This window comes from Misgurnus anguillicaudatus, chromosome 17 (assembly GCF_027580225.2).
Source record: "Misgurnus anguillicaudatus chromosome 17, ASM2758022v2, whole genome shotgun sequence".
In the NCBI taxonomy this organism is placed as follows: domain Eukaryota; kingdom Metazoa; phylum Chordata; class Actinopteri; order Cypriniformes; family Cobitidae; genus Misgurnus; species Misgurnus anguillicaudatus.
Window position 1 is genome coordinate 31308145 of NC_073353.2, and position 20466 is coordinate 31328610.

The 20466-nt window shown below is 37.7% G+C and overlaps 1 protein-coding gene across 25 annotated transcripts in view; it reads left to right on the forward strand.

Moving 5' to 3' along the window:
• map2 (microtubule-associated protein 2) overlaps positions 1–20466 on the forward strand; it is a 137310-nt gene that overhangs the window by 88469 nt on the left and 28375 nt on the right. For 14 of the 25 annotated variants that reach the window (XM_055214523.2, XM_055214526.2, XM_055214525.2 and 11 more), the window contains 4 exons: positions 1016–1120; positions 5183–5257; positions 14640–14855; positions 19717–20019. In XM_055214523.2, coding sequence (XP_055070498.2) covers positions 1016–1120; positions 5183–5257; positions 14640–14855; positions 19717–20019 — 699 coding nt within the window. The remainder of the gene's footprint in view (positions 1–1015; positions 1121–5182; positions 5258–14639; positions 14856–19716; positions 20020–20466) is intronic. The other 11 variants (XM_055214546.2, XM_055214527.2, XM_055214536.2 and 8 more) reach the window with 9 other exon arrangements.

Sequence of the window (20466 nt, forward strand, 5' to 3'; positions counted from 1 at the left end):
TTATGATGAAATAAAACATTTTTTACTGAAATTTGGACATATGATGCTGGCCTGAGAATTTTCGGGTGTTTGTTGTATCACCTCCCACCTCTACAATGGCTGCAGTGCACTGAAACAATCCTTCCTAAAATGAATTAAACTTTCGTTTACAAAGACGTGAAACTCACCGAGTGGTCAGGGGTGTTCACTGATATGCTCACACAAAAATCGCTGCAAAAGACGCATTCCAACAGGTTTTATCGTAGTTTTTGTCCAACTCCATTAACTTGTATTAGATGTGCTGTGAGGTACAGTATTACTTCGTGCCGGGAACGGAAATGGAGTTGTTTGTATTCTTGCAATTGGCAAAGATGGACTATCGCCACCAACTGGGCTGGAGTGTTTATTATTCAAGCTCTCAATGGAAGAATGTACGGGTGTGAGGCGTTTGTAAAAATAGGTCCACAAGTTTACAACGAATGCTAAAACACCTGTTGGAAATCATCTTTTGCAGCAATTTTTGTGTGAGCATATCAGTCAACACCCCTGACCACTCGGTGAGTTTCACGTCTTTGTAAATAAATATACATCATATGTCCAAATTCATATGTCCCAATTTCGGTCGGGACCGTTCTGTTTCGTCAGGGGCAGTCTGAAAACAGGGCGTTAACTGTGAGGTACTGAACTTGTCCTTTAACTGTTTCAGAGTAACATAAAATTAGGAATTTGGCCAAATAAAAAGCTTTTTAATATAGTGTGATATTAATAATCCTGCTTAATTTTATAATTGCAGAGGCATGATGTAATGCTTATAGTGTGATATTGCCTCATTCTCATTGGTTAAAAGCTCAATAACCCCCACATTTTTTGTCAATTGCAAGGATTTTTTTTTAAATATTATGAATAAAAAAACATAACCTTAACCGATTAATTCACCCTTGCATTTATGATCAAGCAAAACAAGTTATGTATGTGTGAATATTTTGCTTGGGTCCTTGCTCATCAGTATGTGTTGATGGATGTGTATGTCGCACAGAGCAAGTGTCGGCGCGGATCGTGCAGGAGGTAACAGCCGAAGCGGTCGCGGTACTGAAGGGAGAGCAGGAGCTGCATCCAGACACTACCGTCAGGCTGCCTTCAGGTAGGCTGGCAACAGAGTATTCTGGGATACTGAAGGTTAGCCGAACGTAGGTGCATGCACATTACTCAGATCTGAGGTAGTCAACTTTTTTTATTTTGGTGCCTGTAAAATAATGCATAAGAAAACCAGATTGATTTTAGTTTTGTAGACTTTTCTTTATTATATGTGATTAGTGTTGTCATTGTGTCTGTCCATTCTGTGTGTTTGTGTGTGAGTATGATGTGATCACAGCAGTGGACAGACTCACCAGGGCACTTTCTTTACTTCATAATGGCATATCTGCCCTGACAGCTGGCCTGTCCCAGCTTCTCTCGGCTGGGTGTCTGCACCCACTCTGCCCCTGGCTATCTGTGTGTGTGTGCCAACATAGGGTAGAGAGGGTTACTGGGCAAACTCTCTCTCTCTCTTTCTGTTTTTTTCTTATGTCTGGCATCATGGTGAAAGTGGTTGATAATTCTTGTTTCTGTGGTTGTGTTGCATGTCTTTTTGTTGCATGGTTTTATACGAGCTTTCTTGAAATTTTGAAGTTTATGTTTCATTAGTAAGCGTGTGTTGCTGTTGTGACTTTTAAGTATTTTTACAGTACCCTGTGACTTCATTATTGAGACTGTATAAACTGTGCACTATGTATGTCACCTTTTATAAATTTATGATCATAATTCAGAGAACATTTTAAAAAACAAAACAGAGCAAATTATTTGTATGCACTTATTTTCAACCCAGCGTCATGTCAAAAGGGACAAACCTGTTGGGTTAAATCAATGGATCTCAAATATTTCGGCTTGCGCCCCCTCTCCCTGTGTAGGGTGCATCCCTTTGCTCCCCTCCCCAAAGAATATTCCAGACAATCTCAAACTTAGAATTTGATTTAAACAAAAAATATTAACTTTTACAATGTAGTGCTGTTGGTTGGTAGCTATATTTTTGATTTCGCAGATTTGATAATAAATGAATGTATTCTATAAAATGTCATAAAACTTGAGCCCCCCCTGGCACCTTTTTGCACCTCTCCAGTTTGAGAACCACTGGAACCCAGAAAAAACAGCCCACTATCCAACCCAACAGGTTTACAGTCATTAACCCAGGATATTAGATCGCTTTATTGTCAGGGTACAAAAGATAAAATATAATAAAAATCTATGGCTCAAAGTTTCCTCCAAAGGAACTTGCACTTGCTGTGCAGGAATTAGTCAGCAAAAAACTGATTTGTGTCCTCACACGCTTGGTGTTGAGTCAGTGTGTCAGAAGAGCTCAAAGGATTATAGACAGCAATGCATTTGGCATTAAAATCCTGAGCCTGGCTTTCTTTCTGCTCAGCATATCCTTACAAATGACTAGTGAAGGGAAACTGTAAGGAGTTTAATGATTCAGAGTCAAATTCCACTTTTATTGGTTACTTCACAGATGTAGTCAAAGTTTGAGAAAAATAACAAACAAAGTTTTGAAAACAGCTCCTGTTGCAATCCTTACCTCACATCATTTTTTATTTCATCAGAATAGGAAATACAAAAAAACAGATGACCTTTTCTCATTTATTATACATAAAAATTATTTGGTTCCATTTCCCCCCCAAACACTCACAAATAGCTACACAGAGCCATTTGTTTTTTTTCTTTGTGTGCATTTCACAATCACATGTATTGTTATTAATCTGTTTAGCCCCTGGTGGTCCCTTATGAAGTAATAAAGTCTAATTGCATTTTAAGATATGAAATACAGTATTATTGCAAAGGCAGTTTTCATTGGTGCGGTGAGGATGTTTACAGAAATATTGCTTTCACAAAATTAGAAAAATTGTCAGATTAGAGCTGTGGGATAGCAGTTAGCACCCATGATATAACACACTGAGCTGTGGTGCAAAACTGGGCATCTTGTGTTTGAGTTTGAGTGTTAAGTCCATTTATCTTCGCTGCTCCCTATCTCCTTTCAGGTTCTTAGGGATAGTTGTCACCCAAAAATTCTGTCATCATTTTCTCATCCTCATGTTATTCTAAATCTGTATGAATTTATTTTATCTGATGAACACAAAAGAAGACATTTTGATAAATGATGGTAAGCATTATGGTAACCATTGACTTCCACAGTAGGAAAACAATTATTATAGAAGTATTGTGATAAATAATGAAGAAGATAATCTGATAAATGATGGTGAACACACAGTTGATGGTACCCATTCAATTCCATCGTATTTGTTTTTCCTACTATGGAAGTCAATGGTTACAATCAGAATTTTCATTTTTGGGCGAACTGTCCCTTTAAAAATACTTCTTATTCATACGCTAAAAAATACTGGGTTGTTTCAACCCATGGTCGTATCAAATACTTTTTTGCCATTATCTAGGTTATTTAAACCATTAGTCAGGTTTGTCCATATTGCACCCATTTATGGGTTGAAACTTTGACATAAAGGAGTGGGTCTCATTCACTAAGCATGCGTACGCACAAATTTGTGCATGAGATGTGCGTACGGATGTTTTCACGAACAAATCGTGATTTAACAAAACTTTTGTATCAAAATTTCTTCTTAATGTACGCAAAAATTCAAGACAACCTAAAACCACTCGTATATACGTAATAGTCACATACGCTATAATCAAATACTTGGCTATAATTTTAACATGTATAATAATGTTGATATATAAAATGTACATGATAATATTATATTTTCTGTATTATATATTATTATACATGATCTATATTATTTTTATTATATGCATTATATTATACATTAATATAATAATAATAAGAAGAAGATGCACGTAATGACAAATCTTCACTCTTTCCTTCCTCACTTTTTAAATCTCTATATAAAAGCATCTGCTTAATGCCTAATGCAAACGTCATGTACATGTAATGAGAAGTCCAAACATCAATCACTTTTTTATTATTATTATTTTTTAAATTTTAGATACAAATGCGCCCCTTTGTTATATTAATTAAATGTCATATGCAATGTTAATGCATCCAATACTTATTTAATGTTATTCCGGTTGGTGGACAGCACTGGCTTCCTCCAGCGACAGCAAAACATCCCAAATAAAAAAGGCAAAGCAAAACGGAATTTTACCGATAATAAATATAATCATGTATTTCCTTTCGAGCTCTTTTGCTTTTATGGCAAACTGCTCAAATATCTTCTGTGGACCAGCGCTGCCTGCGGAAAGCCCTTATATGGAACTGGTTTGGGCATGTTTTATGCAAATTACCAACCTTGTGCATAGAGACAGAGCGCTGTTATGCAAATTTGAAAACCACGCTCACCGGGGGGGAAAGCGATCCAACCGTCTCCATTGACTTTGTATTGCGAGAAGCCGCCTCCTTGTCATTTCTGGCTTATAACAAAAAACTGAATAATGCCTAAAAGCTGCTGTGTGACAATATGTACAGCTAACAAGCCAAAGAACCCAGAAATAAGTTTTTATAAGCTGTCGAGCCGTAAAACTTAGTCTTTAAGGAGAATAAAGTGGATTGCCGACTACGTTTCCCCCTATTGGACGCAGTTCTACTAATAGAAGTACTATGAAAAGTTGCCTGTATCCATTTCTGTGTCTTTAAACGCTCGTTTTTTGGGGTCGACAGCTTATAAAAACTTATTTACAGATTAAACTTAAAAACAGAATAATACCTAAAAGCTGCTGTGTGACAAGGTGTACATCTTACAACCCAAAAAAACCAAATACGTTTTTATAAGCTTTCAACTTCAAAAAAACGAGCGTTTAAAGACACAGAAATGGAAACAGGCAACTTTTCATAGTACTCCTATTAGTAAAACTGCGTCCAATAGGGGGAAACGTAGTCGGCGATACACTTTATTCTCCTTAAAAGCTGGGTTTTACGGCTCGACAGCTTATAAAAACTTATTTCTGGGTTCTTTGGCTTGTTAGCTGTACATATTGTCACACAGCAGCTTTTAGGCATTACAAGTGTGCGTATAAATACGAAAAACATACACAATTATTAGTGAATGAGACCCAGTATCTTATCTTTTAAGACAGGTTTGATAATTGTGTGGATGTGAACTTGATCATTGTCTCAATTTCTTGTTCTTTTCTTTTTCTATAGTGGAAGACTCTGCAAACCTGCCTCCCTCTCCTCCACCGTCCCCGGCAGCAGAGCATTTCGGACCACTGGAGCAAGGTAGGATCATGCTTTATTTAATGAGTGATTGTGTATGGAGAGAGGTGAGAACCACTAAGAGAACTTGACCTCATGAGTATTTTGGTCACCCTCTGGCCCTGGCAAGAATGAGGTTGTCCCGACTGGGGCGTCTGCTAGTCCCGTCCCTTCCAGGCTGATCACCCCGTCACAGTTGGCCACAATCTGTGGCATCTGTCCAAAGACGGATGGAATTGTGTTTGCAGGATCAACATTGCTTCTTTTGTTGACATCATTCAAGTCAACCTCCTCTTCCTCATCCAGCATCTCCGGCTGTAAAAACATGGCCTCATCTTCATCATGCTAACTACGGGAGCTTAAATCAAAAACCTCAAAGTGACCCCACCCCCTCCTTTCCGTCTAACAAATCAAACTCTTCTTAAACTCTGCCCAATCATGGATCTTGACTCTGTCCTGCATGAGACCCTCTTACCTTTAACTGAATGCCTCACTGTCTCAGCTTCAGCCAACCAGTCTGGCCAATGTTTCTGCTGATACCCGGCTGTTTGCTGAAACCGTGTGTCATTTAGATTGCCTGCTCATCCTCTCTCCAATGCCCCTTCAGATATCTGTTGATTGATCTTAACCTCTTTCACTTCCTCTGTGCGTCCTTGTCTACAGTTTTGCATGTTGTGCTGTACGTGCTGTTGATGTTGTGGGCTTGTGCTAGTTTTGATTTTGTCTGTATCTACTGCCTGTGGTAGGTGAATGCCATGCTCAGATCCCCCTCGAGTGTCATTAACATTGATTTTACTACTGTAATAGTCTCACAGGCTTTACTCTGAGCAAATATTTACAGGATTTTTACAGTATATAACATTTACATTTATGCATTTGGCAGATGCTTTTATTCAAAGCTACTTACAGTGCATCGAATGCTACACCACTGAGCTATTAAAGTCACCATGAAATCTAAATACAGCCATCTTAATACGTTACAGGTTTTATCATGCACAATTCATGGTACGTGTTATTCTTAGTACGTTCGTATGCGTCTACTAAGTACTTGTTGTTTTTCACAATCTTATTTTGGTTTTGCACCAGTCTAGTGCGGAATGCCCACTATTCAGAAACCAAACAAATGCCAGTGAACTTTAAAGTCCTCGTAAAGCGATATTAAGGTGCACCTATTTAATTGCTAAAAACAATGTTATTTTGTGTATTTGGTATCGTACAATGTGTTTGCGTGGTTTATGGTTAAAAAACATTATTTTCCACATACCGTACATTTTTGTAGCTCCAGATTTCCCTGTCTTCCTGAAACGCACAGATGTTGTACAAAACTGTCCCTGATTGGCCGGCTAATCTGTACGTTAGGAAATGTGACGCTCCTTACCTTGTTTGAAAATTCGGTCGCAGTTTTAACAGGAGTTAACTTGTACAGGCTGAGTTCGAAGCAGGAGGAATTATGATAATGTCAGTCTTGTCTTCATCACCAATCCCAGGAAGTAAACTGTTACCTACAATTGAATCCGTGTTTTTTGTTTTTGTTGTAGTCCAAGAAAAGAGATTTACTTTGGAGACGATAACTCGTGTCATCGTTTACTTTGGGGTTTGTACCTTTTGCATATCGTTAAAGGGGACAGAGAATGAAAAAACATTTTACCTTGTCTTTGTTGAATAATGGTAGTCTACCCACATTCACAAACATACAAAAAGTGCAAAACATGCTAAACATCTCAGTCTCATAGAAATTACTCTTTTAGAAATGTCAGCCAGAAAACAGCCCAATCTAATAAAACTGATGCTTATGACATCACAGGCATCTAACTGCCCCTCCACTTTAAAATAATTGGCTAAATTTTTTGAGTGGCAGCAAAGTCAGCCAATCAGTAATGAGATTGCAAGTTAAGCCAGTAGGGGGAGCCAAATAGGTGCAAAACCACTTGTTTAAAATCCCCCACCCTAATAGAGCTATCTGAGAGAGGTTTTTAGGAAGCTTCTAAGGCATTACAGACCCAAACAAAAAAATTTTTGTCTACATGTCACATCACAGAACAAGGATAAATATTCTGTTCAATCATTCTATGTCACCTTTAACATTAACCAATACACACTTACACACCAAAGAAAATGTAAAATCGTGAATCAAACAATTGATGCTATTTAAAGTCACTTATTCTACTTATTATAAAAACCTGTTTTTATGCGATTACATGCAAATCAATAAACCGGCTATGTGGAAAACTGCGTTTACGTGGGATTTGGAGATTTGCCAGGTTTCTAGCAGGCAGTGACATCACCGCCTATAGTACATATGTCGTTCAAAAAGCTAACAGCTATACTGTTGTATTTCTTCTCATGTCTGCAGAACCTCTAAATTTAACATGAGCTTTTATTTTTGCAGTTTCTCTGCCAAATGCTTGAGTCGAGCGTAGGGTTGCCAACTTTCTCACTCTAAAATACGGGACAAAAATATGGCCTGCCACAGCGTGAATACGGTTTTGTGTATACAGTGTATTTAAGCCATTTGTCAAAATGATAGCTAATCTTAGCCTGGCTTACACCAGACCAGTCTCATAGAGAATGAGATGTGGTCTGGGAACCACATGCTCATTTTCTTGTATTCTTGTGGTTTACGAATGCCCAGAGCCGTTTATTGTGCGCTACGAATATCTATCAAATGCGTCTGTACGTAGCTCATAGCCAATCATTTCAATTATACCAGATGACGTATGTAGAGTGACATCAATTCAAGTGTCAACAACTTTTATCGGTACGTGTGCACACAGCTGAAAGCAATGCAACTAAACCGGTAGCTGTATATTGTATTGAAAAGCAACACAACTTAGTGGGACTGTAACAACCACAGTAGATAGGCTACAGGCATGATAATATGATATTAATAAATACCACTTACCATTTATAAGTTAATTGTACTTCGTCAACGACGATGCCGAGCAGGTTGGTCCTATAAAACTCTGTGGCTATCATGTCTTGCCATATCCAAACATCCTTCTTGGATATGAAATTGTTTAACGCCAATAGTTGCTCCTTTTTAAATAAACTTGCGTTTAAAACTACTTAGAAAACTATCTAAGGCTGCATTGAAAGGTAACTTTGCGTCTGCTGTCGTGTTGGATAATCAAAACTGCTTCGGCGTGTCGCATAGACATCGTCATCATCTTGCTGCCCCCTTCCCGTTCTGTGATTGGTTCCCTATTTCAGTGGCAAAATTGGTCCATGGTTTTCATGCTAGACTTGCAGCATGAATAAATTTGCGCGCAAGGCAGCATGGGAAAACCCAGGCTAAGCTAATCTCCTAATTAAATATGAATTTATAACTCTTATACAACAGGTTTTTTAATAGTTTGTTAATTTACAGCAGGTACTTTTAACACAGTCCTTTTATTGAACCATTAACGTTACCTTTACTATCTGTCTAAAATAAAACACTTGCTGACTCCTGCACTAAGGGTAACAAACGTTATCGCCTTCATGTTAATCTTACATGTGACAAACTAAAACTTACATAGATTCTGTGAGCTATAGTTTTTTAGAATCAACATTAAATACTTTCATTAAAACACACTTTCAGTCTGTAAATCACAAGCGCGAGAATTTCCTAGTAAAGTTGAAAATGCCTTGGGGCATTACAGATTGAGACGGGCAGGTCTGGATCAGCGATCTCTCCAGGAATGTAACTATTGTAACTTTGAAACTATGCAGATCTTATACATGCACAAAAAGCTAAATAATATAAAAAGGAAACATGAAATCATATTATTTGACCCTCTTAAACGTATACTGATTGTGATTGAATGTAAGGTGTCGAAGATCATTCTCAAGTGTCGTGATCAGCAGCATGAGCACTGCTGCTGTTGCTGCTTGTGGCGCCGCAACAACTTAAAGGTGGATGACATCAAAGTACCACGAGAGCATTTCATTAGCAGTCTCCTTTGTATGATTTCTCTAATCGCTCTCGTGGGATTTTGATGTTATCTGCCGCTCGGTTCTTGTGGCTCCACATGAAACAAGCCTGTTGTATCAGTCACTGGTTGGATCAGCGTAGCAGTCAGAAAACAGGGCGCCGGACGTCCTGTATGGGACAAATAAATAAAAATAAATGAATAAGGCTCAAAATATGGGACAGTTGGCAACCCTAGTCGAGTGTAGACTTTTTTGCATTACTTTGCATTTACTTCCGCGTATGACATTTATTTTTAACACGCGGAGACATGCACATGAACAAAACGGCAAGAAAGTTGTTTAAGGTGTTAAACATGCAACGCAAAATAAAGTTAATTTGCAAAAAAAAAAAAACTATAGTGTTTTGCTTATGCCATTTATGGCCTTTCCTCTATAAAAGAAAACCGCATTTACCTGACCCAGCGCATTATCAGTTTATTACCCTGGTGAAAAAATAGTATGCTAAATATATTTAATTTTGATATACTTAAGTATACTTGCAGTCACACTAATGACCAGTATACTTAAAGTGTGCTATTGATTAGTTTATTTAAAGAGTGCTATTTTGGAACAACTAATTTTGTACTTAATATATTTTAGTTGTATATTAATTGTAACAAAGTACAACTTTAAATGTATTTAGTGTACTTTTGTGTGCTAAAGTGGAACAACTTTAAGTGTATTTAGTACAATTTAAGTACATGACGGTTTTTGTGCTAAATTCTTGCTTGATAAGTGAATTTAGAGTGTGTTTTATTTATGTTAGGAGTACATTACAAATGTATTATGAGTGTCTTGCAAACATACAATCAGTATATCTTAAATAGACTGTTTGCGTACATTCTATATATTTTTGGCCAATCCAAAATTCTAAAAACTGCCCTGGTGAAAAATGAATATGCCAAGTACATTACATTTTGTATACTTTTACATACCTGCAGCTAGATTAGTAATGAGTATACTTCAAGTGCGTTAATAATTAGTTAACTTAAAGAGTGCTATTTTGGGAATAGATTTCTTTAGCTGGTAACATAACCAAAATATTTTTTTCCAAATAAATAAAAGCTGATTAAAACAGTCAAAAACAATTCATTTTAAATATATTTAAAATATAGTTTTATTCACAGCATTCAAAGTGTACAGTATTTGCCTAAAAATTGAACAATTACTCATTGAAGAATGTCAAGATGATTGAGTTTACAATGTCTTTCTCTCCCAAATCAACTTTAGTCTGGCAGGTTTTGGTTCAGCCTAAGGAAATCTGAAAAAGAGAGACAATAAGCTCAATTAAAAAGTGTTTAATATTAAAACATTACATTTATTTAAGACTTACTGTATTAAATCTATAGTTTACTGGCAGAGATTGTATAGCAGATATATTTTTACCTAAACTAGAGCTTGACTTAAATGTCATCATATATATTAAGGGGCGGTTTCCCAGACAGGAATTAGACTAGTCCTAGACTAAAATAAATGTAAGAGCTGTCCAAACTGAAAACAACTTGCTCTGACATATCTTAAAATACATCAGTGCCCATTGTTTTACATCGTTATGCACATAAGTAATGTTTTTAGTAAGGCATGTTTGTTAAAACTATCCTAATTAAACTAAGGTCTAGTCCTGGATAAAGCTAATCCCTGTCTGGGAAACCACCCCTAAGAGTTTTCATTATAATGACTTGCCTATATGGGCTGCAAAATCCTCCTTACATAAAATACTTCAGCTCCTAAAGAAAGATTTTATTGTATTAAATTTAAATGTAAAACTTGTCAGAAAGAAAATGCAACAAGCAGACAATTGGGTGGTTTCCTGGAAAGGGGATTATCTTAAAACAGGACTAGGCCTTAGTTTAATTAAGAAGTATAACTAGTTTCAAAAAACATGCCTTAATAAAAACATCACCTGTGTGCATTTTGAGGCAAAACAAAGGACACTGGTGTATTTTAAGATATGTAAGTGCAAGTTGTTTTCAGTTTGGACAGCTCTTACATTTATTTTAGTCTAGGACTAGTCTAATCCCTGTCCGGGAAACCGGCTCAATATGTATATAACGTTATCTAAACTGAAGCTTGATTTACTACTACGAATGAATTATTATATCTTAAGAGTTTAAAATGACTTACCATTAGCTGCAAAGTCCTCCCTACAAATGTCTTGGAAAAACTTTTGCTTCCGAGGAAAGAATGCAGCATCATTAATACTAAATACAGTTAGCTAAAAGCCTTACAACCTCTAAACAGTCAATAAATGGTTAACTTTCACGCTACATTTAAAAAAACAGATTTTCTGACGCTACCTTTTTTCATTAACATATACATACACACCAATACATATATTTAACAAAACAATCGGGTGTACTAATTGGATATAACAGGCTAACAGTGCTATCTTTCAAACCTTTAACATTAGCTATAAGCTAAGCTAAGCTACACAGCAGCTTATCACTAGACACCGCGTTATTGACAACATTTCGCATTCGAAATATGATAGTCTACTGATAAACTTCAGAATGGTCAAACGATAATCAAATATAATTAATTTTAAGATATTTTAACGTACCTTGGGACTCAATCCGTCCGCCTTGAACGACTGGTAAAAATCAAAATACGTGCGTCGTGACGTCATCACACACACGTCAGATGCATTATTCAAATCTCAGAATTCACTTTTCTCTGAAATGCATTTACGAAAACTGTTTAAGTTAATTAATGTGTGTACAGCTATAAGCGGTATGCAATTGACTCAAAAACTACAAAAAAACAAACACTCATATTCCCCTTACGAAAATGAATGGTTTTTTTTTGTGGTAAAAGTTTAGTAACCATGTTTTTTTGGTGTATTGATTATTATTAGCAAAACCATGGTTATTTTGTGGTAAAACACAGTTTATTGGTTTATCCAATGCTTGACTATAGTGAAGTTAAAGTGTACCTTATTATGTTAGTAGTATATTACAAATGTATACATCTACAATATAAAATGTAACTGAACATACTGCTCTCTCGTAATTTTAAGCCCACGTTATTTCTCCATAAAATAATATACATTTGTACACCCCATATACTTTCAAAATGTACTTAAAATATACTGTTTCTAAAGAATACTAAATAATGTATTTTAGAAATATACTGTCAGTGCATTATTATAATGATAACTTTAAGCATACCGATAAAGTATACCTAAAATACACTTTAAAATAAGTTTAAATTTAGTATACTTTAAAAATTGCACAAAACTTTAACTTTAAGTATATTTTTCTAAAGTATACTTTTAGAAAATATACTAAAGTATAATTATTTTGAAGTATGTTAAAAGTTTAATTGTAAAAAATACGCGCAAATATGTTGTAAGCATACTTTAAATATGTTTAAAGAAAGTACATTCCTTTGTAAGTATATTTGTAATGTACTATTGCAAAGTTAAATATACTTGAAATACAATAAAGTATATTTGTTTTTCACCAGGGTAAGCATAATTTGCGTAAGACTATGCATGTAAACACACTCATTATGACTTTATATATTTGTTCTGAGTTTGTCACGCCACAGAAAAATGTGTTAACCTCTCTAGTATTGGCCGATATGCCCCCTTTTCAGATTGTAGAGATCGCCGATACACAATAGTATCAGGGGGCGGGGCAGTAGTTTACTCATTTATTTATTTGTTAATTTTTACTTATTTATGACAAGTCACTTGATTGGTGGAGAAAAAAGAAGCAAGGGAAACACTGTTATGACCGCAACCTTCTTAAAACTGATGCCATTAATCCATCTGCATCATTAAGTCCAGGCGCTCAAAAATGTCCTGCGTGCCAGGGAGTGGGAACAACAAACTCACTGGTTTTAACCCTCTGCGTGCCTAACAACCTCTCTAGTGCAAGAAAATCTCTATTACTAGTGCGCGTATTACAAGCTCCGGTGCTAGAAGGACTCCATGCTGCACGCATTCAGGTCCTAGCAAGAGTCCAAGACGCGCGCATTGAGTCTACATGTGTGCGAGAAAGAATCCGTGTGCATTACAAGCTCTCTCGCGCAAAGTGAAGCCCACAAACCCTCTCATGCGAGAAAAGCATGAATTGCGCATGTTAATGTGAAACCATGATGATAATAATAAAAATTATTGCCAACGTTCGTCATTAAAGCCCGCTATTAGCCATAAGTATGACGATCATCGATACACGATACTATCATCTATTGGCATAACCCTAAAACCCTCCAAGTAAACAAGTTATCAAAAGTTAAAAAAAGCTGGATGCTCTCAAACACTGGGGGCGTGTTCGTTTTCGGCACTGAAACCAAGCCCAAAGTTTCCGTCTCTCTTAGCCTTTAACTCTTTCCCCGCCAGCGTTTTTTTAAAAAGTTGCCAGCCAGTGCCAGCATTTTTTGTTATTTTCACAAAAGTTTAATGCCTTCCAGAAAATGTTCTTCTTTAAATATATAAACAAACAATATATCAAATGAAAGAACAGACTCTCTGCTTTCAAAAAAAAAAAAAAACGTTTCATCCTACCTTCATTAGTTCTCTTTTATCACCTCTCAAATGGGTAGGTTTCTTCAAAAAGATAATTCCATTTTGATAGAGATCAGATGCAAAGCGATCTTTAAAACATACACATAGTTTTTTCTCGCTAAAGGCGCTAAAGGAGGCGCTACTTCCTGGTTGTATAAGTTGCAGAAAGCCGGAAATTCTTGTCATTGGCAGGGAAGCGTTTTCTCTTAATTGACAAGTTATCTCGTCAATGGTGGGGAAAGAGTTAAATACCGCTACAACCTGAATGGGTGCCTGTGATTGAGCGTGCGAACTGTTGATGCTAATACACTCAAGTTATTATAGTGTTAAAGGCGGGGCCATGCTCTATGGCACCAGTGCGTCATCGAGCCATGAATTCAGGACCTCATAACAAATCCAGAACTCAGTAATGGTGAAAAACTGTGTATAATATAACATTTATAATGTGTTTAGAAAAGTTTTTCCATGAATATCCTGATATTAGATTTACATCAAATTACAGAAATAAAATGGGTTGCGACTGCCATTTCATGTTGACTTTAAGCCGATTTGCGCAATAACAGTACAGTTGCCTCAACCTTAGATCACTTGAAATACATCTATGTGAAAGTACAAGCTGATAAAACTCTGGTTATGGCATAACACCGCTGCGGTCTCACTGTGTGTTTCTCGACATTGTGTATTTGTGTTGTGTGTGTCTTTCTCGTTCGCATACTACTTTCATTTTTATTTCTTGTTTCTCTATTTTCCTTTCTATTCTCTTTCAGCATATTCTGATTCATCTCGTTTCTCTCTTTCTTTCACACCTGTACCTTTTCTCCTCAAGTTTTCAAGCTTTCTACCGTCTCTCTTTCCTCTTACACTTCTTTTTCCTCTCTGTCACTTTGTCTCTCTGTCTCTTTGTCCAGATTTCCCTGCAGTTCTTTTCCTTGTGTCTATTTGTAGATGTAGGGGATGAGGAGGAAGCAGGTCCTCTACGCCGCTTCCAAAATTCTCGCGAGAGGTGCAAGTTCCTCGCCCCCTCCATCTCAGTGTCTGTGCCTGAGGATGACCCCTACCACTCTGATGAGGAATACTATGAACACCCTTTATTCAGCCCAGAGTGGACGCGCTCTGGCTCTCGCCCACCAGGGCAGGCCGCAGCGTTTAGACAGATCGAAGGTGAACCACGCATGGTTCCTCTCTGCCATTCTTTCTACCCCTCCTTCTTCCTCCTCTTTCTCTCTCTTAACACCCACTCTCTTTCTCTGGCTCAGCATCAACACCTCTTTCTCTCTCTGGTACACCTCTCCCTGTCTTTTGTCTCCGTTGTGTCGTGCCCACTCCGACTAGAGAGCGTGTCTTGTGGGGGTGGCATCAGTTTTTGTACCTTGTCTTTGGTGTATTCCAGTTGCAAGACATTTGGATTTAGTGAAATCGTCGTGCCATGCAATGAAAAACACAAACATTGTGTCACAGTCAAACTCCCCGCTGTCATAAAGTCTTCTGTTAAAGTAGGAAAATAACTGGCTCTGAAATCCAAATGACTTGCACCATCAGCAGGACATTTGTGCATGCTGTGCACATTTCCTACCTTTGCCTGTTTGCCGTGTTCTCGTCTCTGCATCTGTCTCGCCCATATGTTAGCGTCCATCTGTACTTTCCATTGTCCCTGATCAGGCCCAAAAACATTCCCATACGTCTGTACCCCGCCTGTCCTGGCAGGCCCCTACCATCTCTCCAACCTGCTGATGTACACGTGCTGTAGATCACAGGAAGACTTTCAGCTCTTATTTTACAGTGTTAATGAAGGTAAAAAAGAAAAATATTTATGTTGTAAATCATTTTTCATCAGGGACCCTTATTGTTCTTTTAACTTTAGCATTTTGGGTTTTAGTCAAAGACGCTAAGTTTGTTGGTCCTTTACCTTTCTTACTTTCTTTCTCTCTCTCTTTCTATCTTTTATCCCTCCTTTCACTTCAGTATCCAAGCAAAAAGAGTGTCAGTTATATCTCCCTCTCATAGAAAATAATCCGCATCATAAGCTGCATTTGTGCTTCGTTCTAAGCAAGAATTCTGCATCTTTGGTTTAAATTCATTTTGACGTCTCAATAGCATTAGTTTGTCCGTCTCAGTTAAAAGACACAATGCAAATGCACACCCAGCATTGTGAAGTGTGTTATCTGCAAGTCAGTTTTTCATGTTGAAAAATATAATTGAACAAATGAAGGAGCTGGGATGGAAAATTTAGCAAAAAGTTTCAAAACAATCATCCAGTGTGGTCCAAAAGTTAGATTCAAAATGTAATTAAACATGGCAATAAAATAAACATGAATATGTAAAGCAAAGAAACATAATGATGTGAAATTATTATTTCTAATTCACAAATCAAATAAGCAAATTTGTGACATTGAGGTCACATATACTTAATTTCGATGGAAGCACACAAGATGCTCATACTGAGATATCGCACACTGTCAAAACAAATGATCAAAAATAATTCCTAGCTGTCACTGGGGTGGTACCCTTTTAAAAAGTACACCTGTGCACCTAATGAGGTTATTTTAGTACATACTGTATACGAAAGAGTGTATATTAGTACCTGAAAGGGACATATTGGTAGCAAATGCATACATATCTGTGCCGAATTGATACATATTAGAACATTTTAAAAGGATACTGCCCCAATGACAGCTTGGGACCATTTTTGACAGTGTAACATGGACTTGTAACAAGGTTTTGCTCAAACTTATATAGATGCAATTCGTCAGATGCATAAATACCAAAAAATTCCAAGATGCGAATTTACCTAATTGCGCGAGTAGATTACATACAAATTTAATGCAATGACGCAAATAGATACAGACTCGTGCGGGGCAGTGCGAATAAGGTGGTTTGGGGGCGGAACTTTACAGCGAACACGCCCTATTTGCTTTAAATGCATCTTCAGACAAGTCAAAAATATTTGCGTAAATTAACGCAGGCCAATGCAAATGATGCGAACTGGGCGACACGAATGCCGCAAACACACGTATTCACTTCAAACGCGCATTTTGTGCAAGTTAAAAATATTCAACTCAAGCGGAAAATTAGCATGACACGAAGTTAAATCCCACGAGTAATCTAGAGCGAGGAATGTGCAGCTTCGCGTTTGGCAGCATAATAGGGCGTACACACCAGAAGCAAATGTTAATATTTGCGCGAGTAGATTACATACAAAGTCAATGTTAAGACGCGAATAGACACAAACTCGTGCGGGGCAGTGCGAATAAGGTGATTTAGGGGCGGAACTTTACCACGAACACGCCCTATTTGCTTTAAATGCATCTTCAGCCAAGTCAAAAATATTTGCGTAAATTAACACAGGCCAATGCGAATGATACGAACTGGGCGACACGAATGCCGCAAACACACGTTATTCACTTCAAACGCGCCTTTTGTGCAAGTTAAAAATATTCAACTCAAGCGGAAAATTCGCATGACACAAAGTTAAATCCCGCGAGTAAGCTATAGCGAGGAACGGGATGTTTCGCGTTTGGCAGCATAATGGTGGTGTACACACCAGAAGCAAATGTTACTATTTGCCAGAGTAGATTACATACAAAGTCAATGTAAAGACGCGAATAGACACAAACTCGTGCGGGGCAGTGCGAATAAGGTGATTTAGGGGCGGAACTTTACAGCGAACACGCCCTATTTGCTTTAAATGCATCTTCAGAAAAGTCAAAAATATTTAACTCAATAGGAGAATTCTCATGACACAAAGTCCAATCCCGCGAGTAATCTAGCATTGTGAAGCTTTGCGTTTGATGTGTACACAGGATAAGAATTAATTTTCACTTCTGCTTCAACTCAAGCTCTTATGCCAATAAAATAATTTTTTATTACATTTAGACTAAAAAAAATCTATAGTGGTGCACAGAATATTGTACCCCGTTGTCATTTTTCAATAGAAATATTATAATAGGTTTGGCAAATCTGTGATTTTAATTGTAAAACACACAATTTACAGCCTGTATCATTTGGGAGTAACTTTTGAGATAACCCTGTAATACCTTAAAAATATTAAAAATGACATTTCCTAAAGATTAATTCAATTTCAATTCAATTTTATTTATATAGGGCTTTTCACAATTGGTAATTGTTTCAAAGCAGCTTTACATTAATAGAAGCAGGGGGAAACACAGAAAAATCGACAGACAATATAAGTAGCAAAATACAGCGGCTGTGAATAAACTTTACTAGCGAGTGTATTAATAATGTAAGGTATAGAAGAGGGTGCTAAGTTAAGCCAATGTCGGTTTAAAAAGTTTTGAAATAACATCAATACTAATTACTGATTTATCTTATCAGAATATATTTAGTGCAATACAGGGGCGTCGCTAGACCCCTTTTACTGGGGCACGTGCCCCAGTGTAAATCTTTTGTGCCCCTGTGTAAATCTCAAGTTTACATTTTAGCAATTAACTAGTTTATTCCTTTACAAAGACAATCGCGGCAAAACGGATCTATATGCAATGTAGTCAGTTCACGTTTGAAAAAGCGACGCAGAAGTCGCACTGACGCGTGCACGCCTCAATTCATGTCCGCGTCCGCGCACGGACATGAATGGGTGCGCGATGGGTGCGCGGACGCGGACATGAATTGAGGCGTGCACGCGACTGTTTTGCCGCGCGCAGCCGCATACAAAGTACACGCGATTGAGTTGGTTTATGAAAACATGACGAGACTAAAGTAAGTTTCTAAATAATAATGAAAATCTTATTTTCACCCGATCATTGACGCATGTGATGGACATCAGAAATGTTTTGTGCAAAGCAGGAAAGGGGAAGCAAAAATGAGAGATGATGAATTTAAGGGAGTAAAGACACATAACATCTTACCCTGTCAGGGCTCAAACATTAGAGGGAAAATCTCAGGAAAACCTCTGTCAATAGTCTATAAAATTGCATTGTTCACATACAAAAACTGTGTTATACTGTTTTGTATTTTCAGATATGAAATTAATATTTAGTTCACTAGCTCTAGGTCATTACATAAACAGTTAGCAGTAACTAAGATAGATTTTTTAGTAGCAGTCATAAAATGAAAATATTCTTAAAAATAAAAAAAGAAGTTATTACTCATTGTTATGTAAAATGCAAATGTGCATAAAAAAAATTCTCTCCGGCCATTATTTCCAAACATTTTATGCCTTTAAACATGTTAATAATGTTGAATATATGTATATATAGAGATGATACCTAAATATTTTTAAATTAATGTTTGTCTTTCCCAGTACTTGTTGCAATGTTGGAATAGTGGGTTAAGCAAAGGAAATTGTATCTTGCACACGCAGGCTTTCAAGAAAAAGTAAAAAAAAGATGGGGGGCCGTGCCCCAGTAGAGCTTTATGTCTAGCAACGCCCCTGGTGCAATACTATCGGCAGGAATTACGTTTTCCCTAATTACTGTATAAGACGACAGCATTTTTTTCTTATTGCTTTCCATCACTTAGGCAGTCACCTTAAGGCCAAAGTATGATTAATTTCATATGGTACTGTACACGCATAGCCGATTTCTGAAACCCCACATACACTGTACGCGCAAGTTGCGAATCCGTGTACAGGAGTATGGAGTATGTAGGCCATGAGAGGTATTGCAAATTGTCGCAATGGGCATGTGTCGAACGTCTGCGCATGTGCATGAGTCAAATGAACTATGCCTTGCAAAACTGTACGTTCGACCAAAACAGACTATACCTATGGCTTTAAAATGAAGTATGCAGTGCATTATAATAATTAGTTTGATTAAGCTGTAAATATTAAGGCAGGTGAGGAAGAAAAGCGTGCTTGCTTTAATAAGAATCCCAAGCTGCATGATCTTATTCCTTATAACCTATCCACCATGAGTTCATAAACTCCATCTAAACATATCTAAGCAAATGGCATTAGACATCCCCATAACTAATAGAGCTGAAAGTGTCCCACCTTTTAATTCCCCAGTAACCCAAGTCTGTGTTGTCTATAGTCTTGATGTTTCCACTTGTCTCCCTCTTTTTGAAGAAGAGGAGACCATAGAGAGTCTCTCAGCTGCGGAGGAGGAAGAGGAGGAGACTTCGGAAGCCGCAGCAACAGCAGCAGCTCTAGAGGAACAGGAGGAGGAGGAGGAAGAGGAGGAGCAGTGGAGTGGGGATGAGCCTGAACAGGAACCCCCATTCGAGCTCCTAGAGCGCGCAGAGGTCATAGGCGAGGCCCAGGCTCTGCCCGGCCTGCAGGCTGAGGTTCACACACAGGCAGCTACTGCTGCCGACGAAGCCCCTAATGGGCGAACTGAGGAGGCAGAGGGTTATGAAAGCCCTGCTGAAGGTGTGTCCATCCTTCTCATGACCTGCATGTTTCGTCTCTCTCTCTTTTAAAAAAAAGCAAAGCGAAAGCATTATAAGAGCTTTCTTAAGAAGTATAGGATGAATGGCCCAACATCTCCTCTATCTGCTGATGCTGCAAGGCAACACAGGCTTGATGGTGAACGGCTTTTGTGGCCAAAGCTATGTGTCATTCTGTATCTTTGGCTTTTCTTTTTAAGTGCTTTTTTCAGAGCTGCCGCCATCTGCTCGCAATCTGACGCTATTTCTAAACCTTACTGCTTATGTTTCTATTGATGCTACCACTGCCAGGTCGACCTCCCCCATAGCTTATCCATTGCTCCGTTTTTTTTTTGCCAACTACTGTATATGGTTGATACATTCTTGCTGCATGCTCCAGCAGGACATGTGTGTTTTTTGTTTGGGATTCAGTGAATCCTTTGTTTTTGTG